A 27555-nucleotide genomic window follows, 5' to 3' on the forward strand; every position below is an offset into this window, starting at 1 on the left:
ACAGCACTGCTCGCTCAGACAGGGTAGGCAAGGTTGCTTGCATAATTTTCAAGATGTCACCAGACTTGCAAAATTATGGTCAAGTCTTGGGAAAGGATGTCTTGGGAGGTGACTGAATTGCTCATCCAGGAATATGCCTAAATAAGGGAGCAGGAGATTGCATCACTGAAATAGACATGCCTTCATATATGTGGCTTATAGCTAGTTTAATTTCTCAATCTAAGTGTTGGGTGACAGGGATCTCAAACTGGGTGATTTCTGGCAGTAGGGCTCAGACTGTGCTGTTGAGGCAGCTCACAGCGAGAAGGACTGGCTAACCTGCCCCCCATCTCATTAACTTTCAAGAGTAGGGTAGTTGCTAAGGAGCCATGGTAGCCAAGCTAAAGAAAGAAGGTCTTCTATCTAAAGTTCTGCAAAGAAGACTTTATAGGACCTCACTGGGGAAGCTCAGTTGGTTTGGTCACAGTGGGAAAGTCATTACAGTTCTGCCCATCTGCTCTCCTAATTAGAAGGACCCATGGCAGAGCCCCTCTTCAGATCACAGTAGAGCATCCCAATCCCAATCCTAGTCAGTGCCGGTGCAGCGGGACTGCATGGCCCACACCATATCCAGTGCTGAAACTGGGCAGGCTGGAGGTTCCCTGCTCATTCGTTCCCTTATACCTGCCCAATGGAACTACTCAGATCTGCCACAGCAAAATTGCTGGCACAAGTCCAAGTAGCCCCTTGTAGGGCTTTCAGGCTCAGAATGGGGGTTAGGATATGGCAGAGGCCTCCTCCTCCTCCTCCTCCTCCTCCTCCTCCTCCACCCCTTCCTGAGCCTGAACCACCAATCTGAAACTCCCCTTCCCTGCCTCCATTCTGCCCTCCCCCTGCCCCTGCACTACTTGGCACTGCTTTTACCAGCTCCAGCAGCTGCAGGTCAGAATTCAGTGCTGGTGGGACAGCACAGGCCTTCCTGCCAGTGCTCATTACTCATTGCAAATGTGCTTTATGGCATGTTTGTGATGGCTAGCACCAGTGCAGCAGCCACTGCGTCAGCACTAGTAAAGGTTAGAACTGGGCTGTGAGATTCATATGTGGAAAGATACACTAACAGAGCCACATTGCAAGGTCTCGCCTTTTATCATTTCTCCTTATTCTGTAAATATACCGTCTTTGTTTTCTGTTGGTAGGTTTAAACTACTGGATGCTGAGATCTTGCAACTGTGCCAGTGATGTCTATCAAGATCTAAAGTTCTATTAAGAGTCTTTTGTTATGTGAAGAATGTCAATATTGCTTGCATCAGTGCTCTCAATATTGTGAGAATAATGAGTCCTTTACAGAAAAGATGGATGGAATTTGGGATTTCCTGGGCACAACTTCCTCCATCTGGGCCTGGGCACAAGGGGTCAGTGCTGGGCAGTGAGTTTGTCTGAAATAGCTTGAGTATCCATGCTTTCACTGGATGAATTGTCTGGCTTTCATTGATACCTTGCTGAAATCACACTGTTGGCATTTTAGAGTATCAGCTAGACCAGGATGGTCCAACCTTGGGCAGCTGGGGGGCTGCATGACCTTTGTGTGACCCCTGGCTGGGCTGACACGGGCAGACCCAGAAGTAATTGTCGGTGATGTGATGATGTCATCACCAATTATTTCTGCGTACTGAACTGCCGAAGTCGTTCGGCAGGCTCAAAGTAGAGACAGGAGCAGTGGGGCACAGTCTTCCTGCTGCACTGTTCCGCCTTCTCCTTCTCCAAGGAGAATCAGGCATGGCATGGCAGGGAGACCGAAAAGACTCCAGTATGCCCCACCCTACTCCAGCTGAGAAGTTTTAAGGTGCTGTGGCTGGCCGGCCTTGCAAGAACTCCCTTCCCCAGCATGGCCCTACACCAGTCCAACTGACAAATTCGAAGGCATTGTGGTGTACCTTTGCCTGTCTGCTCACATGCAGCACCGGACTGGGGGGGGGGGGAGGAATGGGGACTTCATGCCACCTGAGGGCCACATGTTGGATCACAGTGAACTAAACCTTCATTTGATGCTAAAATCATCATCATGGTCCAACATACTACACCAAATAGCTGTAGAGGAAATGATGACTTCATGATGTGTTCCCCTTTTCTATGTGGATGAGAAAGCACAAGTTTACTAGAACAGCCTCCAAAGCTGAATTCTTGCAGAATGTAGCTGCTTCTAAAATGTTCCTCCTTCCTGAAGTTTCATCAGAGCATCATCCTGTTCATCATATGTTTTCCGAACTTTACAATGCAATTTGCCTGTGGAGGCTAGATGTAGCTTTCCTTAAAATCTTGTTTATTTCAGTTTTCTCCATTTGGTTTTGAAGCTGCTGCTTTTGTTGCTAAACAAAGTAGCACTGAAGGGGATTACACTCCCAAGGGTGCCACTTTCTTGCATTATATGAATTCTGCCTTTTCCCTAAACCTTCTGGAAAGTACACGGCCGTCATTTTAATTTTGGGGTCCTCGTGGTGTGTAGGTGGCTCATCGGTTTTGTCCACAATTACACAGCATACCAAGAACAAAGCTAGGAACACTACTTGGGAGTGCTGGTGCTCTGCCTTGCATTCTGCTGCCTGTCAGTAACCTTTCTTTTTGCTCAGCAGGAAGAGCCTTATGAAGTTTTTCTTTTTAGTTCTGTAAGTATATGATGGAGTACAAGAGGAAGGCTTGATCCAGTGCTGTTAACAAATGCAGTTTAATGTGCCAGTTGGATTCTTTTATTTTTATTGCCCTCTGAACATTTTGTATAAAAGGCATTTTATGTTTTGGGAAAAAATTGTGTATATAAATTTCATCCTTGGACATTAAACCAGTTGGGGTATGATCTTTCTTTTCGAGTGCAGTGCCTACATACAGAGGGGTCCGAATTGAGCTCAACAAACCACTCTTTCTCTTCCACCCCCACTTTGGTGTATGCCCAGCAGATGCCCAGAAAGCGAAATGAGGAATGGGAGGTCAGTCCTCACTTCCCATGACTCCATCCATCAGTTTCCTTCTATTTGGTCAATGTGTGTCTGATCCTGAGCCCACATAAGTTGCTGTAAAGGAGGCTAAGTACTGAATGAGCTTGAAAGTAAGTTGATGTGCTGCCTGCAAACATGCCAAGGAGAGAGGGGAAGATAGTGGTCACTGTTGAGCCATATAATAAATAATAATAATAATAAATAACAACTTTATTTTTACCCCGCCTTTCTCCCCGAAGGGACTCAAGGCAGCTTACAACATATTAAAAACAATTTAAAAACAAATAAAAACATATTAACACATCATAAAAAACAGCAGTCAGAGTAAAAAAATAGGTAAAAAGAGCATAGAGCAGCAGCAAGTCATAAAAGAATCAGGCCTGTAAAAAATATTAAAAGATGTTAAAAAGATGTTAAAAGGCTGAGAACTCATAAGGCCTGTTTAAACAGAAGGGTCTTCAGGCCTTGCAGAAAGGTCTCAAGAGAGGGAGCCATTCTTAAGTCAAGGGGAAGGGAGTTCCATATCCAAATGATGATATCTCTCTTTGTTGTTGTGCCTAGTAAAGAAAGATTGTATCCCTTTGAATTTGGATATTATTATTATTATTAATAATAATCTTGGGGAGTGTGAGCCTGCGGCAGTAGGTTTGACATGTATGGATCATTAGCTGATTCAAGTTGGACTTTCAGTGTCAGTAATGGATCAGATAGAATGGTCTGCCTCATCACACTAGTGCAGGGGTGCTCAAACCCCGGCCCGCGGGCCACTTGTGGCCTGCGGTGGGTCCCCGTCTGGCCCCCATGGGGTCCCCCCATCTTCAATGGGCATCCGGCCCTCACCACAGCCTGCGCTGGCCCCATGCGCGAGCTCCGGCTCTGGTTTTCCCTCGCTGCCACTATCAGCAAAGGAAAGACCAGCCAACTGCGCACGCAGGGCCTTTTATAGTGGGAAGGTAACACGAGACTTGCAGGTCTTGCATTAGTTCAAGCCTTGCAAGTGTCGCGTTACTTCCCATTATCAAAGCCCTGTGTGCACACTGGGCCTGTCATTCCCTGCCTGGCCGGTTGAGGCCAGGCAGGTGGCTGGACGGCCAGGTGGGCGGGCGGCAGCACAAGCCACCTGAGCGAGTGAGCGAGCAGGTGGGCGGGGAGGGCGGCTGGGTGGGCAGGCAGGCAGGCAGGCAGCCAAGTGAGCGATTGAGTGGGCGGGCGCCTGCTGCACAAGCCACCTGAGCCAGCGAGTGGGGGGAAGGGCAACTGGATGGGCAGGCAGCTGAGCAAGTGAACGAGCAAGTGGGCGACTGTGTGACCAGCCGGCCAGCAAGCTGGCTGGCTGCAGCACAAGCTGTGGGAGGGAGGGTGGCCAGGCAGCCAAGCGGATGAGCAGGCAGGCAGCCAGGTGGGTCAGTGGGTGGCCAGGCTGCAGCACAAGCCACGCAAGGGAGGGAGAGAGGGTGGGCAGGCAGCCGAGCGGGTGAGTGGATGAGTGGACATGCCACCTGAGTGAGGGAAGGAGGGAGGACAAGGAGATAGGCGAGCTGGCGAGTGTGCGTGAAAGTGCTTAAGAACTGGCTGGGGGGTGACCCACCCTTCCTGTGTGTGAAAGTGCTTAAGAACTGGCTTGAATTCATTCATTCATATAAGTTCCGCCTCTAATATATTCATTTATGTAAATTATGCAAATCTGAAATGCAAATTAATTTTTTTTTTCTTTTTGACACAGAAAAAAGAGACGATGTGGCCCTCCTGCAAAATGTTTGAGCACCCCTGCACTAGTATATACAATGGCCATAGGGTTGCCATTGACTTTGCCAGCTCCTCCATTGAAACCCTTGTAGACATCTAGTATAGGGATGTTGGTTGAATAGCTGACTCAGTAGCCCCTAGGTGCTCAAACTCTCCATAGGATAAGGGTGAGCTGCAAGCAGTGAGGCAGCTGGGATGATTGTCAAAAAGAAAACAACTGAACGTGGCGGTTGTTGGGGGCCCTTGAAAGCATCCTGGGATGGAATCAAAGAGCTAACATCTGTTTCAGATTGAAATGCCTTGTTGAATATGGAGTCCTTTGCTGAGGTTTTAAGAGCTTCCTATTGTATGAGATGAGTTTGTCCTTGACATCTGGACAAAGAGCTTCTTTTGTTGTCATTTATATACTGCTTCTCTCTTTAAAGACAGCACTCAAGGCAGTTTACCTGGTCAGGCTAGTCTAAACCACCATTTTTTCAGTGGGGTTTTTACAGTATGTTCCCACCCCTCTTGCTTTCATAGTGTGGTTATCTTTCTGGCGGTGTGCCAACTTCAGCAGGAAACGTAGATCATAAGCCTGGACTTCTCAAACTCCAGCTGGAGCTCTTTAGCAACTCTGTCTTGGTACAGCCTGGCATCTGTCTCCCATCCAGAAATACAACCATGGGATCTCCTGCTTAACTTCAGGCAGTAGTGGCAGTGCAACCATCAGACCACACCTCCTGCCCCTGTAATTATGTCTGTTGTACTGGAATGTTATTGAATTTATATTTTATAATTAGCAATACAACAATGGTCAAAGAAATGATGCCTGCCACTTTATTAGAAGCACTTGTTAAGGCCATTGTTGGAAAAACAAACCCTATTCTTGAACCCCTTGGGCTGAACACCTGTTTCTTTTTTTTCTTTTTTTAATTCAAGGTGCTAGTCAGGCAGTGACTTAAGAGCTCCAGAACATTTGGATGCAATGGGTGGGTTAGATCCCTTTCAGTTTAGCTTCTGACCAAGACTTAAAACTGAGTCTGCTTTTGTGAATCACCTGTATTGAAAGAGAGAGAGGCCTATTTCCTTTTATTTATTTATCACATTTCCTTTTGGTTCTCACAACAACACTGTGAGGTAGGTGAGGCTGAGAGAAAGTGACTGGCCCAAGGTCACCCAGGAAGCTTCGTGGCTAAGGGGGGATTTGAACCTGGATATTCCAGGTCTAAGTTCACCTTCCAAACCACTACACCACCCTGGCTCTCTTTTAGATCTTTCAGTGACTTTTGATACCACTAACATAGCACAGATTTAAATAAATTGGCATATGCCCCTTTGGTTGAAATAGCAATCTTAAATTCTAGTTGCTAAGTGATGAATCCAAGTAACCTGCTCTCTTTTCAGCTTGACTGTTGCACACTATTAGAGTAGTACAGTAGCCATATTTTTAAAAGTGGATAGGTAATTAATGTAACTATTTTTTCTACCTGCATTCATTGTATTTTGTTCATTCAGGGTTATTTAAGGATCTTGCCCTTTCTATTACTCGTTAGTGATTATTTCTTCTTAAGAAATGGTTTTTCCTTGTCCAGGAAATCTTTGCAATGCATAATGGAAAGCCCAACCTGAGAATTCTGTTGTGATTTCAAAATGTCGAATTAATTCTTTTCATTCTAATTTTAAAAGCTCTCCTTAACAAACATTCGGAGTGCAGCTAAAGGACTTCTTCTGTGACACCTACAGTAAATAGGAATCTTGGAAAAAATGATATTCTGGAAAATTTAATGCCCTTAAATCCTGAAATAACAAGGAGGTGTACAAAGAAGTAGGAGCCAATTTTGCTGGTTTAGGAGGGAGCTGGTGTTAAAATGAGGGAATGGCAGCTTTGAACATTGAAATGATCTTCCCCAGAAAATAGACTGCTGACAAGGATAGCAGAATCTTTAAGAACATAAGAACAGCCCCACTGGATCAGGCCATAGGCCCATCTAGTCCAGCTTCCTGTATCTCACAGCGGCCCACCAAATGCCCCAGGGAGCACACCAGGTAACAAGAGACCTCATCCTGGTGGCCTCCCTTGCATCTGGCATTCTGACATAATCCATTTCTAAAATCAGGAGGTTGCACATACACATCATGGCTTGTACCCCGTAATGGATTTTTCCTCCAGAAACTTGTCCAGTCCCCTTTTAAAGGTGTCTAGGCTGGACGCCAGCACCACATCCTGTGGCAAGGAGTACCACAGACCAACCACACGCTGAGTAAAGAAATATTTTCTTTTGTCTGTCCTAACCCAACACTCAATTTTAGTGGATGTCCCCTGGTTCTGGTATTATGTGAGAGTGTAAAGAGCATCTCCCCATCCACTCTGTCCATCTCCCGCATAATTTTGTATGTCTCAATCATGTCCCCCCTCAGGCATCTCTTTTCTAGGCTGAAGAGGCCCAAACGCCGTAGCCTTTCCTCATAAGGAAGGTGCCCCAGCCCCGTAATCATCTTAGTCGCTCTCTTTTGCACCTTTTCCATTTCGACTATGTCTTTTTTGAGATGTGGCGACCAGAACTGGACACAATACTCCAGGTGTGGCCTTACCATAGATTTGTACAATGGCATTATAATAATAGCCTTAGTTTTGTTGCCTTAGGGGTGGACCTCAACAAGTGGGAAACCCTGGCCTCTGAGCGGTCCACTTGGAGGCAGGCTGTGCAGCATGGCCTTTCCCAGTTTGAAGAGACACTTTGCCAGCAGTCTGAGGCAAAGAGGCAAAGAAGGAAGGCCCATAGCCAGGGAGACAGACCAGGGACAGACTGCACTTGCTCCTGGTGTGGAAGGGATTGTCACTCCCGGATTGGCCTTTTCAGCCACACTAGACGCTGTGCCAGAACCACCTTTCAGAGCGCGATACCATAGTCTTTCGAGACTGAAGGTTGCCAATATACCCTTCCTAATGATCCCAAGCATAGAATTGGCCTTCTTCACTGCCGTCGCACATTGGGTCGACACTTTCATCGACCTGTCCTCCACCACCCCAAGATCTCTCTCCTGATCTGTCACAGACAGCTCAGAACCCATCAGCCTATATCTAAAGTTTTGATTTTTTGCCCCAATGTGCATGACTTTACACTTACTGACATTGAAGTGCATCTGCCATTTTGCTGCCCATTCTGCCAGTCTGGAGAGATCCTTCTGGAGCTCCTCACAATCACTTCTGGTCTTCACCACTCGGAAACGTTTGGTGTCATTCGCAAACTTTGCCAACTCACTGCTCAACCCTGTCTCCAGGTCATTTATGAAGAGGTTGAAAAGCACCGGTCCCAGGACAGATCCTTGGGGCACACCGCTTTTCACCTCTCTCCATTGTGAAAATTGCCCATTGACACCCACTCTCTGCTTCCTTGCCTCCAACCAGGTCTCAGTCCATGAGAGGACCTGTCCTCTAATTCCCTGACTGTGGAGTTTTTTCAGTAGCCTTTGGTGAGGGACCGTGTCAAACGCCTTTATGGGTTAACACTGCATTGCCACCTGATCTTACGTAGATAGACAATGTAGAGCAGTCATTTTCAACCACTGTGCCATGGCACACTGGTGTGCCACAGATGGTCTGCAGGTTTGCTGCGAGAGTTTGGGGGAGGATCATTTGTTAGTAGGGCCACTGGGTGATGCGAGCCTCTGCTGTCAATGGGTGTGCCTTGACAATTTTGTCAGTGTGCCATGAAATGAAAAAGATTGAAAATTGCTGATGTAGAGGATGAAAGATGATGACTTCCATTTTCTGACATCTTTCATGGGGACTTCTGCCATTTCAGGTTGTAATAACCTGTTGCCTTTTGTAAGAGAGTCGGGGAAAGTGTTCTTGGCAGCATTTCATTACAGTGGTGTTACAGCAGTATCATTATAAAGCCTGGGGAAATGACAGCTCCCAGATTGTTTCCTTTGAATGCCATCAGCTGTTTTGGAATGGTGATTGTTTGCTGGACAACATCTTTGACTAACCCCCAATATTGAAATCTGTTGGGTGGGAGGGAAGGGGTGTTTGAGCTCAGCTGATGGGTGTAAGGATAGGCAAATAGATGTCAGCTCTAGGAAATGCAGCAGCAAAAGCCTCTTTAGTAGTGTTGTGAGTTCAGCTGCCTCAGTCACTGTGGATGGGTGGCTGTGTGTGCCAGGTGTTTTAACAAAAGGAGCCTAATATTCCTGTAATGGCTCAAGTATGTTCTTCTGGTGGCCATGGTCCAAATTTCAAAAGAGGATGCTGACCAAAAGGAGGGCTGTGTAAAGGGGAAGCGGGGGGGGGGGGTTTGATGAGAGAGAAATTCAACTACAATTAGCTTAATCAGGGTGCAACTTTGGAGCTGGCTGGAACAATGGATCCTTGGGAATCTGGTGCAGGATTAGCAGCTGTGCTTTCTGCTAATAGAAATGTATCCTATTCCATGATCTGCTTTATTTACATAAAGTAAATATGAAAAAGACCCCAAAACTGTCCAGTCCTCTCTCATTCAAAGGATCCTGTAGCATTGCCCCTGGAACTTCTCACTCCTTGAGGACTGTAAATAAATGTTCTGTTCAGACCAGGTTGAACCAGTCCCTTCCCTACCCCATTCCTGCTTGTCCTTATCAGAGCTTGTTCTTGTCTTTCATGTTTGCGCTGTGTGTCGTAAGCCTATCTACTAGGGACTGTGTCACCTTTGAACATGCAGTATCTAACACAATTAGCTCTAAAGAAGTGTTTAAATAATAGTAATAATTCTTATCTCACTGCAGGAGCTGTGAGTGTTTGGTTACAGAGCATGGCTATATCCTCAAATTCCAGAGCAGCATTTCCTGAGATCAATAATATTGAAATATAGCAGTGCTGATTGAAATCCTACTTAGGGCACTCAAAAAGCTACTTATGAAAGGGGAGAAGCAAGGCTGCTGATTAGGGGAGAAAATACAAAACCTCAACTGTGTACCAATGTGCTCCTGTAGCTTTCCCCGTTTTTCTTATTATGTCTGCTTTTTGGACACAATAATATTGTTCAATGGAGTGTGGGAAGGGGTTGCTGCAAAAAGGTAGGTGTGCTATAATGTGATGACTGACCTGCCACTTTAAATGTTCATGGCTTAACCATAATATTGAAGGCTATGAACATGGGTAGGAACTCAGTGTGAGTAGTGTGTTGGTAGCAGTGGTAGAGCTGAAGCTCAGATGCTGAGACTTCTTCTCCAGGGAGACATGTTTGGCTGGAAGAGGTGGAATAATCTCCGTAAGAAAACCTGGTTTAGAATATAGTAAGGATATATAGTTGTAGTACTTAGCATCCATATGTCTCCTTTACTGGGCTCAGAGGACCTGATCTGCGGATAAATGAATCTGCAGATACGGGATTCATGGATATGGTGTGCGCGCGCGCGCACACACACACACACACACACACACACACACACACACACACACACGTACCCCCCCCCCCCCCAGGATTATTAAGATCATGGTTGAGGTAAGGATTCACAACTCTCATGTAGCCAGCACTCAAACTCTCTAAAAGAATATTTGAAGAGAGGGTTAAGATTGCCAAACTAGAACATCATTGTGGCAGAGCTTTACCACTTGAATGACTTTTGCATATTTCAGTGAATGTAGTCTATGTAATATGTTTTTGGTGGACGGGCAGATTCAGAGGGTGGGCTTACAAGGGCACATGTCAGGGGCTCATGTTATTTTGAGGACCTTGGCTGATCTGCTCACCCCAGTATTGGCTACTGTGGGACTTGCAGCAGCCTAGAAGTTGACTTATGAAAAATTTGAGTCATTAGTCCAGGAGCCCTCTAGCAATCCCTGTTAGACCCCAAGGAAGAGAGAGAGAAGAAAGTGTATACGTAGGCACTTACTCCTCCCTCTCCTCCCTGGTTACCAGCATACATCCAGTGTGAGAAGGTTGGGGGAGAGGGAGGAACTGCCCCTGCCCACTGCATGCTAGTCCCAGGTAATCCCAAGTATGAGGGAATGAGTCAAGGGCAGGGTAACACATGCTTACAGAACTGAGCCCCAGGTCCTGGCACATTCTGGCACCAGCCATGTTGATGGCACACCATTTTGGAAACAAAACTCTCTAGAAATGCCCTCTTGCAGAATTAAGTGCATTGCATTACATTGTCTCCTCCCCCATCTACTGTTAACCATAAACCTAGGCTTTCTTTATAAGACTGTCCCAAAATTTACTTGCCACCTAAGCCCCAAGTTATCTCTACAAGCCCTTATGAGAAGGATTCTGTAGACATGATTAATAAGAATATTTATATATTGCTTTTCAACAGGAGTTGTTCACAAAGTGGTTAACATAATAAAATAAATCAATAAATGGTCTGTTCTGCCTGGGAATTTTCTTTGTTCTTTGAGCAGCCAGGTTGCTTGCTATCAATTTGGAAGCTCTCGGATTCAAATACACTTTTTAAACTAATGCTGTGAATGACTGCCCGATGAAGTGCTTCATATGGCTTGTTAGAGACCTTTAAACAACTAGAGTTGAATTGGTCTAATGATAATTAAAAACACATTTAAATAAAGATTCTTTTACTCTCAGGTTTTCAGTAGGATCGACAGTAAAGTTTTTAAATTGTGAGGGGGGCAGACTCCTGTTTTTCACTTGGGTGGGGAAAGTGTGTTTATATTTGTTAGAAACTATGTACCAGATTGGTGGTGTAGCTGGAGGGGGGTGGAGCACTCAGTCTGGCATGGGGGTGGGCGAGCGTCCCCTTCCTTCGGAGCCATTCCCAGTGGGGGGGGGGGCAAAACGGAGCCGTATGGCCCCCCCTCCAGCTACGCCACTGTACCAGATGAACTTGACAATTGATAGTATTTAATTAAAATAACAAGTAAATTGAGAGATTACATTGACTAAGGGTGCAATCCTATACACACCTTCTGGGGAGTAAGAGCCCAATCCTATCCAACTTTGCAGCTCCAGTGTAGCCACAATGCAGCCCTGTGGTAAGGGAACACATGTTCCCATACCTTGAGGAGGCCCCAGTGACTGCCCCTCCACAACAGGATGCAGTGTACACCCCACTGGCTCAACTGCACCAGCACTGGAAAGTGGGATAGGATTGGGCCCTTAGTCCCGCTGAATACAGTAAGACCTATTTTTGAGTCAACATGCATAGGATTGCATGGTAAAAGATGCTGCTGCCCTAGATGACTAAGCAATGTGGCTGCTATGCACTGAACTTAGATGTATTTGCTGACACATCACTGCTTCTCATTTGTATGAAACAGCAAAGTTTAGTGGATTGTTTGTTATGAGATTATTACTGAATTCTTATATTTCTGTTTTTCAGAGTCAGGATGAAAGATTTGTTTTCATTGCCGAGTGGTACGATCCAAATGCTTCACTATTTCGACGTTATGAACTTCTGTATTACCCCAACGATGGGTCAATTGAGATGGTAAGATCCTTTGCTATTATAAAAATAATTTACCTTAACTTTTCTAGGGTGTTTTGACAGTGTTATATAGTATGGGGAGGGGAGGGGGGGAGGGGGTGGAAGAGGTACCCTCAAATTAGGACTGATTGAGCAGTCTCCCTGGACCTCACCTGTTCTCCAGGTAAGTGGAAGACTTATTTTGGGCATCAGTGCTGAACCTATCCTGTGAACTTGATTGGTGGCACAGAACTGAAGCTGTTGTGGGAGGGAGGAAATAGGAACATGGGGAGCACCAGTTGCAGGGAAAATAAGGGAGAGGTGTTTTGGCAGCAGTGGCTCAGGTTATCTTCATGGTTGGTGTGGTTCAGGGCCAAGATGGTGGCTGGCTTTGTATAGCCCTGGCCATGCAACCTAAAGAATGAATAAGGTGGCCTTTTGGACTCTGTGCTTTCCTTCATATTTTCCATCAATGAGTCTGATGATTGCTGTAATTGCCTCTGGAGTTGGAAGCAAAAACCAAAAATAGATTCTGCCTATGAGAAAGATTAGCTTCTGTAAACAAATGCACTTCACATGCCTAAAATGTGTTTCTTTGGCTGATAGCGGGGCGTGTTAATTCTGGATAATCTGAAACTTGCTTTTCATAAGAACATAAGAACAGCCCCACTGGATCAGGCCATAGGCCCATCTAGTCCAGCTTCCTGTATCTCACAGCGGCCCACCAAATGCACCAGGGAGCACACCAGATAACAAGAGACCTCATTCTGGTGCCCTCCCCTACATCTGGCATTCTGACTTAACCCATTCCTAAAATCAGGAGGTTGCGCATACACATCATGGCTTGTACCCCGTAATGGATTTTTCCTCCAGAAACTCGTCCAATCCCCTTTTAAAGGCGTCTAGGCTAGACGCCAGCACCACATCCTGTGGCAACGAGTTCCACAGACCGACCACGTGCTGAGTAAAGAAATATTTTCTTTTGTCTGTCCTAACTCTCCCAACACTCAATTTTAGTGGATGTCCCCTGGTTCTGGTATTATGTGAGAGTGTAAAGAGCATCTCCCTATCCACTCTGTCCATCCCCTGCATAATTTTGTATGTCTCAATCATGTCCCCCCTCAAGCGTCTCTTTTCTAGGCTGAAGAGGCCCAAACGCGGTAGCCTTTCCTCATAAGGAAGGTGCCCCAGCCCCGTAATCATCTTAGTCGCTCTCTTTTGCACCTTTTCCATTTCCACTATGTCTTTTTTGAGATGTGGTGACCAGAACTGGACACAATACTCCAGGTGTGGCCTTACCATAGATTTGTACAACGGCATTATAATACTAGCCGTTTTGTTCTCAATACCCTTCCTAATGATCCCAAGCATAGAATTGGCCTTCTTCACTGCCGCCGCACATTGGGTCGACATTTTCATCGACCTGTCCACCACCACCCCAAGATCTCTCTCCTGATCTGTCACAGACAGCTTAGAACCCATCAGCCTATATCTAAAGTTTTGATTTTTTGCCCCAATGTGCATGACTTTACACTTACTGACATTGAAGCGCATCTGCCATTTTCCTGCCCATTCTGCCAGTCTGGAGAGATCCTTCTGGAGCTCCTCACAATCACTTCTGGTCTTTACCACTCGGAAAAGTTTGGTGTCGTCTGCAAACTTAGCCACTTCACTGCTCAACCCTGTCTCCAGGTCATTTATGAAGAGGTTGAAAAGCACCGGTCCCAGGATAGATCCTTGGGGCACACCGCTTTTCACCTCTCTCCATTGTGAAAATTGCCCATTGACACCCACTCTCTGCTTCCTTGCCTCCAACCAGTTCTCAATCCACGAGAGGACCTGTCCTCTAATTCCCTGACTGTGGAGTTTTTTCAGTAGCCTTTGGTGAGGCTTTTCCTCTTTCCTCTGCAAAAAGAAGTTGGTTCATCAAAGGGTTACCATCTGTTTATCATCTCTAAGGTCAGCATGGCAATGTTGATCTGTACCAAGTGACTAAGGAAAGTAAGAAATACACTGGAGGGCCAGTCCTATCCAACTTTCCAGCACTGATGCAGCTGCAATGAAGCCCCAAAGGAAAGGAACAAATATTCCCTTACCTTGAGAAGACCTCCATGACTGCCCCACAACCGCAGGATGCAGTGCATGCTCCATTGGCACAGCTGCATCAGTGCTGGAAAGTTGGATAGGACTGGGCCCTGGGTCCCCGAGTTACAAACGGCCATGGCAGTGCTTTAGCGCAGGTACAGTGCTTTTTGCACAGGTGCAATAGCACTGGTCCAGCATGAGCCAGCTGATTCAACTTCTGTGTGTTCCAACTTCCAGACAAAGCTCTGGAATGGAACAAGAACATAACTTAAGGACCTCTATGAAGACAGCTCATCCTTTGTTGTATGGTGGGCTAATTCATTATCTTTCAGTGAAAAAAACCAACGATCTTTAAATAACATTAAAGAATGCTAACCTGCTTCCTAGATTACTAATTCTAATGTTTCACTGCTAGTAGACAATATCTGGAGCCCACTGAGAGATGTAGGGAGATCAACATTCGGAGCTGGGAGTTGGGAAGCTCCCCATTCAACTGCAGACAAGCTAGTGCTGACACTGGGGAAATGTAGGTAGATGCTTCACATTCAACATCACCTGCCATATGAAGAAAAAGATACATTCTAGTCTGCCTGCAGAGATGCAGGCATGTGGCTAAGGGGCAATTTGTCTCCAAGCCATCATGCTTCATTTACTTGTGGTTATAAAGAGTACAAGAGGGAAAAGAATAAATCTGCAATCTGTATTTACCAAAAAGATTGTCAATTTTCTTGTTTACCCACTATGTTGTGCACCTGCATCTTTGTTTTAATTGGAATTATAATTAACTCAAGGTGAACAAAGCCCACAAAATCTCAGAGGATGGGAAATTGATTTTCCTCTTTCATTTTGTCACAGAGGAAAAAAAATTCTTTGCAGAAAATATAAGTAGATTTGATAAATATTGTTGGAAGAAACCAGGAATCAGTGCTTTGAATATTTCTCATCAGGCCCCCAAGGGAATATGATTATTTTATTATTTAACCACAATTTTAAAAAAATCCTATGCATCATGAATGCCAAAGAAGCTATGGAAAAGAGAAGATTTATGCTCAATACTGAATTGAGACACAGAATTTTGGTTCCTCTTTCCCTCTGTCCTTGTCCCTGCAACTTGGGTTAACTCTTAGAAGTATTTGTTTGAAATAAATAGCATTGGGATGAAAACTAAGCTGCCACAAAAGACTTCTGAACCTTTGGAGAAGAAATTGGAAGTGAAAAAATGAAAATCGTCTTCAGCTGTTTTGAGGACCATCCAGTTTGTTATTTTGGAACTAAGAAATGGTAAGACATCTCAGAGTCTGAATATATAGGCGGGCCACCATATCCGTGGTTCTGGTATCCACAGTTACAGGGCCCAATCCTATCCAATTTTCCAGTGCCAGTGGAACCGTGCCAATGCGGTGTGCACTGCATCCTGTGGTGGGGAGGCAGTCACAGAGGCCTTCTCAAGGTATGGGAGCATTTGTTCCTTACCTTGGGGCTGCATTGCAACTGCATCAGTGCTGGACAGTTGGCTAGGATTGGGCCCTCAGTTATCTGCCAATCTGGGGGTCTTCCTGTACTCCCGTTAGCATTGTTTAAAAGCTTACCGGCAAGTGTTTCTTGCTTTAACAAGTCGCTATATGCATTATTGTGTTACATGAACAAACTGCTGGCAGCCTGAATAGATTAAATGTTAACAGGTAGCAGAAACTAACTTCTTCCTGTTAACTTTTGATCTATTCTCTTCAAGCATTCAGACTGCTGGCAGCCTGCTCATGTTGTGCTATAAGTTTGAATTGTTGCATTGCATTTTAGGTCTGCATATAGATGATTTAGTCTTTTTCCCCCCTGCAGTATGATATGAAAAACCGTTGCAAATTCCTGAATCGTACCAAATACGAAGACCTGCACTTTAAAGATTTGTTTGTGGGCAACAAAATTACTGTCTTTTCACGCCATCTTAATTTGGTCGACTACGGGGATCAATACACTTCCCGCATGTTGGGCAGTCGCAAAGAAAGGTGAGATGATGCAATCTTTGAAATTCTGATAGGTTTTCAATTTCACAAATACACTGACAACTGTTTTCTATCAGAGGGATCTGAAATAATAGCTTAACTTCATTATAGAAGGCGATTGGAAATGTATTCGGTGTGTTTAAATGTGCTTGTGCATTTATATGCATAGATAGTTATGTGGCTGAAGAATGTTGGCTTGCATTGGTCCGAGAAACTAAGGTATATAGAATCAGGAAAAGATAAGGTTAGCACTTGAATGCTGACCTAAAGGCAGTTCTTGTGATCATTTGGTAGTTTAGCTGCATTCCTACAGCCCTTCCCACTATGGTAATAGAGTGATTTTTTTTTTTTTTTGTAACAAGGTAGAAGCTGCAACGTGAAAATTAGTTCCTAGTCATCTTACAGGCTCAATCATACCTGGAGCTGTTACAGTTTCTGCAAGAGGGATCTGAAGGCCTTAGGGATGGACCTCAACAAGTGGGAAACCCTGGCCTCTGAGCGGCCCGCTTGGAGGCAGGCTGTGCAGCATGGCCTTTCCCAGTTTGAAGAGACACTTTGCCAACAGTCTGAGGCTAAGAGGCAAAGAAGGAAGGCCCATAGCCAGGGAGACAGACCAGGGACAGACTGCACTTGCTCCCGGTGTGGAAGGGATTGTCACTCTCGGATTGGCCTTTTCAGCCACACTAGACGCTGTGCCAGAACCACCTTTCAGAGCGCGATACCATAGTCTTTCGAGACTGAAGGTTGCCAATACAGTACAGTTTCTACTGTGTCATAGTGACTGGAAGCGCATGGCTTTCTCAGACACAAAACATCCCTGAAACTGACTGCAAAGTTTTGATCCAGATGCCTCCATTGCATGTGAGATCCTGGATCAAGGGTGTGAATGACGGTTGTAAAGATTTCTGTTACTATAGTCTGCATGCTTATAATTTTTTGCCCTGGTACTTGTGAGTGGAAGAGGTTTGCTTAAGGCTGTATTTCAATACCTTATGCCTTCCTTTCTTGCAATATGTTGGCTTTTTCCCACCCAGGACCTTGGCTCTGTTAAAACCTGATGCAGCACTCAAACTTGGGGAAGTCATTGATATGATTGTTAATGCCGGTTTTACAATAACTAAAGCCAAAATGACAACACTTTCCAGGTAAGGCTCTGATAATAAGAGTTTTTAAAAATGGCACCAAATGTCCAAAATTACTTGTCAATTTGTAAAGGGTTTTACATGATGATAATATTTGGTATTAGTGTAGTATTTTTGGACTGTTCACAGTGCTTCATGTACATTATTTCAGTACAACAGCTCTTTAAGACAAAGTATTATTATTCCCATATTTCACATATGGGAATATGGAGGGGGCAGGGGCTGCTGTGGCTAAGAGAACAGAGTGTCAACCACCAAATAACCTTTTTTGTGGCAAGATTTGAATAGGTGACATTCTGGTTCTCACCTCGCTCTTTTACAGTGCAATCTACCCACCCTTTCCTGGGTGTGAGCATACTGGTCCCAACAGGACTTTCTTCTAAGTAAGCCCACCTAGGATTGCACCACATGTTCCATTCTATACTAATCAATGTTTATGTCCATCTGATTTTTGTTTACTTCTAAACTTTAAATAAGTTCTCTGGAATGGTTCCTTCATGTTTAGCATGCATTTCAGAGTGGGATGATGATGCACTTCTGAATTGATTCAGCCTCAAAATAGTCATTTTAATATTTGAATGCCTAGAATGTGAATGAGATATTTAAAATGTCTTGTTGTTTAATTAACTTCAGTTTGAAAGATAGCCCTAGAAATGACCTTGCAGATTTTTTTGCTTTAATTTTGAAAATAAATATTCATTATGTAAAACAATTATTGTCCACAACAAGTGCAGATACCTTTGACGCATGCACCATTAAAACAAATTATCCTTATATAGCCACACAGTTGATGGGAAGTAAATGAAAAGATTCAGTCTTGATTTGTCAGCAGTAGAAAGGCAGGCCCTATCTAAATGGGCTTACAGTCTATTACAAACAACAAAACCAACATAATGTAAAAGCTCTAGGAAGAGAACTCTGAAATTTTAAAATATAGCATTGTAGTAATAGGGTAGCTCAGCGTTTCTCAAACTGTGAGTCAAACTTACTAGATGGGTCATGAGCCAATTTTAGCTGGGTCATGTGGCACCTAGTTTAGTTGCCATTGAGAATGCAGAGCTGAAAATACAGGTTGCAGAGCCACTGGGCAGGGTGGGCTCCAGTGGGAAAGAGGCATGATGCTTTGTCCTCAATAGATGGGAAGATGGGACGCTGGAAAGAAAGAGAGAGCTCTGTGGTTGGAGAATGATCCAAGTATGTGTTCTGCTTGGACTTCCAAGCAGGAATGTTTGAATTCTGAGCTATGCAAAATAACAGCACAAGCACACTGTGTAGTGGGACATTTACCTGATTGCAGCTTAGGTTTGAAGCCTAAGAGCCCAATCCTATCCGGTTTTCCAGTGCTGGTGCAACTGTACCAATGGGGCATGCACTGCATCCTGTGGTGGGGGGACAGTCACATAGGCCTCCTCAAGGTACGGGAGCATTTGTTCCCTTGCCTCGGGGCTGCATTGCGGCTGCACCAGAGCTAGAAAGTTGGATAGGATTGGGCCCTAAGGGTGCAATCCTAACCAACTTTCTAGCACTGACCTAACCATAATGCAACCCCAAGGTAAGGTAACAAACATGCCCTTACCTTGAAGAGGCCTCCCCACTGCAGGATGCAGTGCATGCCACATTGGTACTGCTGTATCAGTGCTGGAAAGTTGGTTAGGATTGCACCCTAAGAGGATGATGTCACTTCCAGCCATGACATCACTTCCAAATTAATGATTTCACTTCTGGTGTGTCCTAACAGATTGTAATTTCGAAAAGTGGGTCCTAGTGCTAAAACGTTTGAGAAACACTGGGCTAGCTGAAACAGATGAGTCTCCAGACAAGACTTATTTTAATCTGGGAAGAGAATTAATTAAATGAGTATCAGCTTGCAGCTTATGGTGGAAATATGGAGCAATAAGATAAGAACCATGAAGATATGAAATGGAAGGAAACAAACTAGGTTTCATAAGCAACTCAGAACTCATAGAAAGAAAGTACTGTGGGTCAAACTACATGTTTTATGTGCATAAAAACTTGCAGACTATGGGATTGGTGCATAACCAGCTGGTGATCTTGGTGTGTGCGTGTCTCCTTCTGCTCAGTATGTTTGGTTTACCTCCTTCCATGTTTGCCTTGCCATTTGATTGAGTAGTTGTGTGGGTATAGTTTTTGCCCCAGCAGGATAATTGAGACTGTAGTCCTGGGCTTCCTCTGGTTCCCTTGTACATTTCTCTTCAACAGCGTCCCCTTTCTGTTATTTGACAAATAAAACAAGCCTCCCCACCTTGCTGCCAAGAGAGAGGACAAGCAAGTGGACAGAGGTGGCAGGTTTCTGTCTCTTTCTTACGCCACCCAGAAATGGAGAAAGAGTGTGAGCCACTGCTTCTGCCTACTTAATTGCCCTCACTCTCTGGGTGGGGATGCAGAGAGGATTGGACCAAAGCACACAGGAAGAACAGGTGGGCAGACTTGACTACTTATGCAAGGAGCAGCTGCCTTCTCTGACCCTAGACAGGTGCATGTAGGCAGCAGATCCTAGGGGAGTAAAGAGGCAGGATCCTGAGAGAGAAAGCAAACCTGAGTAGCACTGGGCAAGGACAGTAGTGGGAAGAGAGTATGGGAAAGCCCCATTGAATGAGCACAACTAAGCCATTGTCATTAGACTATCTTTTTTCACAGAAACCTTAAAGAGGTTTTCTTTCTTTAACAGGAAAGAAGCAGTGGATTTGCACGCAGAACACCAGGCTAAACCTTATTACAAGTAGGTACATGTTTCATTGTACAGCATGATTCTGTTGTATATACATGCCAGCATATAACATGATTTGAAGTTTTTTCTCCCCCTCTCACAACACTAGAATCAGGGATCATCACTGGAAATTGTCAGGAGATTCAAGATTGAGAAATAGGACCTCGTAGCACATGAGAAAGTGGATTCTCAGATGCCTGTCTGGCAGCATATTATCTTCCAGTGCTGTTAGGCAAAGGTTGCAGCTGCCTGAGTAGGTGTACAAGCTTATTCTTCCCCACCACCCGTAGGTTTAGCCACCCACCTGTGGCTTCGGATGCAGCAGTCCACCCAGTACTGATCTTTTCTTGCTGTGCATGTACAGTCAATTCCATTCATGTGCATTTTGTTTTTTTCAGAAAGGGCTCCAACACAGCTAAAATGATGGCTCATATATGAGCAACAGTAGGTGGGGGTTTACAAATGTCCAAATAAACTTACGAGGCTGTATGTTGTCTATAGGTAGAGGTGGTTTGGGGGGGGGGTTAATGCAGAATATTACAATATTACCGCATTCCACAAAAGATCAAATAACCCTGATATTACCCAAATGTGCACCTCCTCCTTGACTTTCCTCCTCCATTTTAGCTCCAAGTGTGGTCCTTAGGATGTGTGCGGTGTCCTATGATGTATAGGCTTCTTGGGGAGGGCTTCTGTTGTGGCTGCAACCTGGAAGTTCTAAAAATAGTCTTTGTCCAATTTGTGATACCATGCTACAGCAACGTAGCTGGCTGATGTCTCCCTGGTTGGGACTCAGTTGGGGAGCAGGAGAATTCAAAAGGGCAAGAGACAGGCACAGCAAGGGGAGAGTTAAGGGGGGGAAGACAAAGCAGAGGGAGAGGTTGAAGAAAAGGTAAAGGAGGAGGTAGAAAGAGGAGTAGCTAGGAACCAGGATGGGAAGGGGTGAGATCAGTGAAGCTCTAGCTTGAGAAGCTGGCGCAGACTTGAGAAGCCCCATTGCAGGGCTTGGGGCTTCCCGGAAGAGACTTCTGGCTGCTTTCTAGCGCCCACTGGTACAGTGGTAGTCATTTTGGAACTGCTGCTCCATCAGGCTCTGGGAAGCTCAAGATTGGGCTGTTAGAAATGTTTTCAGATGTCATTGGTTTGGAATAGCAGAGTGAGGTCCTTAGATCTTTTGGAGGCACCAATGTCCCATATGGAACTATGGTTTTATGTGTGACTTCTCTTTACAAAATGTAATTACTTAAGTATATGACTTCTGCGACCATCTTAGATTGGGGTTGCTTATTTTTGTTTAAAGTGTTTGTAACCTGCCTTTCAGGTTCCCAGAGTAGCTTACATAAAATCAAACTATGGAAAATCATTACAACAGAAAATAGTTGTGGGTGGGGGAAGTATGTCTCTACTCCTCTTCACAGGACAGTTGGTGCTTCTGTGGATCCTGTGAAAGGGGAGAGACACAGTTCAAGCTTAACCCATTTTTGCCTGGCCCACAGGTGTACACATTTAGTCCCTGTGGAATATATGCAACATTGGGCAGAAATGGCTTAAAGAGGCATCAGCAAGTAGAGGTGGTGATGATAGTTCTTTGCCTGTGGTTAGTTTTATTTTGAAGAGTTGAATCCAATCAAACGTTTTTGTTCCCTGTGAATTCTGACTGCTGGATTTTTTTGCTTGCAGTGAACTTCTTGAGTTTATTACAAGTGGTCCTGTTGTTGCCATGGAAATCTTGGGAGACGATGCCATATCTAAATGGAAAAATTTCCTAGGACCTGCAAACTCAGCTGTGGCCAGGACTGATGCTCCAGAAAGCGTTAGAGCGCATTTTGGATCTGATGGCATAAGAAATGTGGCTCATGGTCCTGATTCCTTTGCTTCTGCTGCTAGAGTAAGTTGTTGTTTTAAAATCAATATAGTAGTTGATATTCTGAATCTTACTGTGCTGGGTGACTCTGTTTTCGTCTGCATATATGTAGTAAAAATTGTGTCCTGAATTTGTGTAGTGGTTAGAATGTTGTACTTGGATCAGGAATACCTGGGTTCAAATCCTCATTTGTCCAGGAAGCTTACTTGAGTGACCTTTGACTAATCACTATATCTCAGCCTAACCAACCTCAAAATGTGGCTCTGGAAGAAGGAAAAGCTATCTACATTTGACTGAGCTCTTTGGAGGAAAGGTGGAATATAAAATTGATAAATAAATGCATTTTAAATGTTTCAATAACGTGTTTATGAACAGAATTGGCCACATTACTCTACGTATCACCATATTTCACTTTCAAATTGTGATTTTATAGAATGTTTGCATCTGACTTTTCAGAAAGACCGAATAAGATGAAGTTATTATTCAAATGGCCCAGCAGGTGACCCTTCTTGATAGGATATTGATTTATAACATTCAAAAGGTGATTGATTGAACAAATTATGTAAAAATCCATTACTACGTTCATCAATGCTGAGAAAGCTTATGATCAAGTTGAATGGTTCTTTATGTTTCAGGTGTAGTATTGGTGCAGTCTTCTCTCAGTAGAATAGTTTTTAATGCTTTGAACCCTGTATTAAGGTGATAGTTCATGGGCTACTTTCTTCATGTTTTAGTCTGGCAAGAGGAACCAGAAAGGGATCTCACCTTTCCCTCTTTTGGTCTCTGTTGTTAAAGACAATCCTAGAATTCAAGGTGTGAGCGTGGGATTATGAAATTAACAGCCCGGTTTTGGTCTTTTGTGGGGGGAGGAGACTTACCACAGTGAAATGGGCTTCCAGTGTCATAAAATGACTGCCAATTGAGCACCAGTGCTCCATCAGAGGCCATTTTGGGAGCGCTGCTGCAAGAGGCAGCAGCCCTCCGAATTAGTTGCCAGTTGTCACCATTCCTGCAGGACCAAGAAAGGCAGTGGGGGGGGGGGTAGGCAGGGAGGGGGCAAAACTGGCAGGGAGGGGAGAGGAATGGGGATCAAGGAGGCTATGGGGGTTGGATCTGGCAGCCATGGCATGCTCCATCCTATCCTCTGTTTTAGTAGCCTCTGCCTTTCTTTTCCTTGTACTTGGGTTAGCTGCAGAGCTGAGGCAAGTCCATGGAAATCCATTGTGGAGTGGGTGGCTTAGAGAGATTCCACTCTTCCCTCTGAAGCATCCTGATCTACTCCCCCATTGGATGCTCATTTTTAGCATCTGCATGGAGGGGGGAGGATAGGATTGGGCTTTAGGGCTGAAATCTGATACATACTTGCATGGAAGTAACATCGAGTACAATGGGACTTAATTCTCAGTAGAAATGCATAGGATTCTAATTAGCCATGTAGATGATGTGGCCTTGATTGTCTCTGAACCAAACAGAGGTTTATACATGAGTTATTATTAAGAATGCTTATTTTGTTTGCATTTATTTGAATTTTACAAGCTACTGAATACAAAAGAAATATTATTAGAACTATTGTCCTCTGCGTTATCTAAAGAGGAAATTGCTAATTTAGAAACCTTATAAAAAAATTTCAATTAAGATTTAACTGTATTCTATTGGGTATTACTAGTCCCAGTAAGGATTTGAATACACTTAGCTTTGGTACAATGGAAGGGAAAATCCAGATAGAACTGATCACTCCCTAGCCTTTTGTTGTCTGGAAAAATTGCATTTGTAAAAATTACTCTTTCTAAAATTAACTTTCTGTTACGAAACATTCCTGTTGTTACTTTAAGAAGAGATGAGAGAATGACAAGATATGGACACAAAATCCTTTTATTCTTATTGATTGCTTTGATTGATTGGTGGAGGTACGGACAGAGTTACTTTTCCACTACTGCAGCAGTTCCCAAAATCTGACTTGGACTTTAGAACTGTGGTAAATATGGGCAGAGGGGCGGGGGAGTTCCCGACATTTCTGGAAGCAAGGGTTTTTTTTTTAACTTACCTGGGTGGTTGTGCTGGCCAATGGGAAGCTTGCAGCTCCCTCTTCAGGTCTCCCTGCTGCTGCAAGTAGTTCCAGTCGGTGATTGGAGCCCACTTCTGGTTTTCACACGAATAGTGGAAGTGGGCTCTGATTGCTAATCAGAGTTATTTGAAGTAGCAGGGAGGTCTGCAGAGGAGCTGTGAGCCTCCCAGAGGCTAGCATGACCCCTCAGGCAAGTTTAAAAAAAAACACCTTGCTCTTGGCAGCACTGAAATCTGTCAGGGAGCCCATTTTTAGGCCACTCACCATAAGGGGAATTGCCCTCTTCTGGTTCTCCTGGTGAGTCGTGACCCACCAGTCTGGGAACCACTGCAATATTGCATGGGGGCAAGAAGGAAGGACTTTTGATATGTCGTAATGTATTTTTAATCTATAGTTCCTAATTTTTATTGCATATGGAATGAATAAACCTTTATTAGTCATAGATAAAGAAACCATAAAAGCAAACATAGTCCTAATCCCGTTGATCAAAAACGGAGTTAAGTTACTAAATTACTAATAATGCATTTATAATTCAACATAAAATATCAATTTTTTTTGACAGATTACATTAAGAAGGCTTAGAAATTGCTAAAATATTGCATATTAAATCTCAAGGTGGGCAGCTTGTTGCTATAATGCAGGGGTGTCAAATATAAGGCCTGGGGGCCGGATGTGGCCCACGGAAGCTTTTTATATGGCCCTCGGGTTTTCAGCTGCTGAGTAGTGCTGAGGTGCTACTGCTGAAAGGGCAGCCCACATGAAAATTGGCCTCTCCCATAACTTGAAATATGATCAAGATTCATATATTTTCTCTTTTGTTATTTGCAGCTAATGAGTTCCTAAGTGAGAAAAAGTGTTTATTTTTGGTTATGACCTGTTTAATGACATCACTTCTTGCCTAATGACATCACTTCCGGCCCTCAGTAGGTATCATGAATGCTATGTGGCCCTCTGTATGAAATGAGTTTGACACCCCTGCTATAATGCTTCTTATTAAGTAGTTGAGTAAAGCAATAATGCTATAGTACTTGCCAAATTCAAGAATAAGATATAGTTCATAAATTCATAAGAACATAAGAACATAAGAACAGCCCCACTGGATCAGGCCATAGGCCCATCTAGTCCAGCTTCCTGTATCCCACAGCGGCCCACCAAATGCCCCAGGGAGCACGCCAGATAACAAGAGACCTCATCCTGGTGCTCTCCCCTACATCTGGCATTCTGACTTAACCCATTCCTAAAATCAGGAGGTTGCGCATACACATAATGGCTTGTACACCATAATGGATTTTTCCTCCAGAAACTCGTCCAATCCCCTTTTAAAGGCGTCTAGGCTAGACGCCAGCACCACATCCTGTGGCAAGGAGTTCCACAGACCGACCACGCGCTGAGTAAAGAAATATTTTCTTTTGTCTGTCCTAACCCGCCCAACACTCAATTTTAGTGGATGTCCCCTGGTTCTGGTATTATGTGAGAGTGTAAAGAGCATCTCCCTATCCACTCTGTCCATCCCCTGCATAATTTTGTATGTCTCAATCATGTCCCCCCTCAAGCGTCTCTTTTCTAGGCTGAAGAGGCCCAAACGCCGTAGCCTTTCCTCATAAGGAAGGTGCCCCAGCCCCGTAATCATCTTAGTCGCTCTCTTTTGCACCTTTTCCATTTCCACTATGTCTTTTTTGAGATGCGGCGACCAGAACTGGACACAATACTCCAGGTGTGGCCTTACCATCGATTTGTACAACGGCATTATAATACTAGCCATTTTGTTCTCAATACCCTTCCTAATGATCCCAAGCATAGAATTGGCCTTCTTCACTGCCACCGCACATTGGGTCGACACTTTCATCGACCTGTCCACCACCACCCCAAGATCTCTCTCCTGATCTGTCACAGACAGCTCAGAACCCATCAGCCTATATCTAAAGTTTTGATTTTTTGCCCCAATGTGCATGACTTTACACTTACTGACATTGAAGCGCATCTGCCATTTTGCTGCCCATTCTGCCAGTCTGGAGAGATCCTTCTGGAGCTCCTCACAATCACTTCTGGTCTTTACCACTCGGAAAAGTTTGGTGTCGTCTGCAAACTTAGCCACTTCACTGCTCAACCCTGTCTCCAGGTCATTTATGAAGAGGTTGAAAAGCACCGGTCCCAGGACAGATCCTTGGGGCACACCGCTTTTCACCTCTCTCCATTGTGAAAATTGCCCATTGACACCCACTCTCTGCTTCCTGGCCTCCAACCAGTTCTCAATCCACGAGAGGACCTGTCCTCTAATTCCCTGACTGTGGAGTTTTTTCAGTAGCCTTTGGTGAGGGACCGTGTCAAACGCCTTCTGAAAGTCCAGATATATAATGTCCACGGGTTCTCCCGCATCCACATGCCTGTTGACCTTTTCAAAGAATTCTATAAGGTTTGTGAGGCAAGACTTACCCTTACAGAAGCCATGCTGACTCTCCCTCAGCAAGGCCTGTTCGCCTATGTGTTTTGAGGTCCTATCTTTGATGAGGCATTCCACCATCTTACCCGGTATGGATGTTAGGCTGACCGGCCTATAGTTTCCCGGGTCCCCCCTCTTTCCCTTTTTAAAAATAGGCGTGACATTTGCTATCCTCCAATCTTCTGGCACCGTGGCCGTTTTGAGGGACAAGTTGCATACCTTAGTCAAGAGATCTGCATCCCACTGATTCTCCACATTCCACATTCCACCAGGTTTCCGTTATGCCCACTATGTCAATATTTTCCCTTGTCACCAGACATTCCAGTTCTCCCACCTTTGCTCGTAGACTTCGGGCATTCGCATAAAAGCATTTATACACGGAATGCCCCAGGATGGGCTGCTTATTCGCTCCTTTGTCCCCGCATCCTCTCATTGTGCCAAACCGTCTATCACATCCCATCACCCTACCTTTCCCAATTTCTTCTCCTACCCTGCCTTTGTCTTGTTGTTCTCTAACCTCCCCATCCTCATCCCATAGGGATGAGGAGTCCCGAACCGGATGCCCCTCGGCTCCTGTCGGCCTTCCCCCAAATTCAGCTTCTTTCCTTCAGTTCTTTTTCACATTCTTCTCTTGTTGTTGTTCTCTAAGAGAGCAAGAATTTTCTTATCTTACAGATGGGTCAGTAGAGGTGGCTAATGGAGTACTACCAAGGTGTCTCTTTCCCCTTTACAAAAACTTCCCACCTCTTACACCAGAAGAACTCGGGAGTCTTCCCCCCAGCCTCAGTGTGTTGGTCAATCCAGTTCCAGTCTTGCAGTTTGATAGTGGCGGGTGGTTGATGGAGTGCCTCCATCCCACCAAATTGTCTTTCCCCCCTTCACTATATGGAACTTTCTAATGGCTTGCAGGGTATCGTCAAGTTGTAAATGGTGATTACAAATTATATCCTATCTGTATCATCATAATGAACTTGGGTGCCTGAAGGTCTGTCTGGTTTGCAAGCAAAATTGACCACTCCCAAGCATGGTAGTGCTTTCTACATGTGATGTGATCCTGGATGAGAAAGTCGACCGCGTGTGCATTACGGAGACCTGGTTGGACGGGGAGGGAGGCGTTAGTCTCTCTGAAC

The 27555-nt window shown here is 44.6% G+C and overlaps 1 protein-coding gene across 1 annotated transcript in view; it reads left to right on the forward strand.

Annotated features, from left to right (window-relative positions):
- Positions 1-27555, forward strand: part of NME7 (NME/NM23 family member 7) — a 104451-nt gene that overhangs the window by 13680 nt on the left and 63216 nt on the right. The window contains exons 2-6 of the mRNA XM_066620338.1: positions 12018-12125; positions 16023-16189; positions 17221-17331; positions 20018-20068; positions 21737-21944. Of these exons, the coding sequence (XP_066476435.1) occupies positions 12018-12125; positions 16023-16189; positions 17221-17331; positions 20018-20068; positions 21737-21944 (645 nt within the window). The remainder of the gene's footprint in view (positions 1-12017; positions 12126-16022; positions 16190-17220; positions 17332-20017; positions 20069-21736; positions 21945-27555) is intronic.

Source organism: Tiliqua scincoides, chromosome 3, assembly GCF_035046505.1.
Source record: "Tiliqua scincoides isolate rTilSci1 chromosome 3, rTilSci1.hap2, whole genome shotgun sequence".
Lineage (NCBI taxonomy): Eukaryota > Metazoa > Chordata > Lepidosauria > Squamata > Scincidae > Tiliqua > Tiliqua scincoides.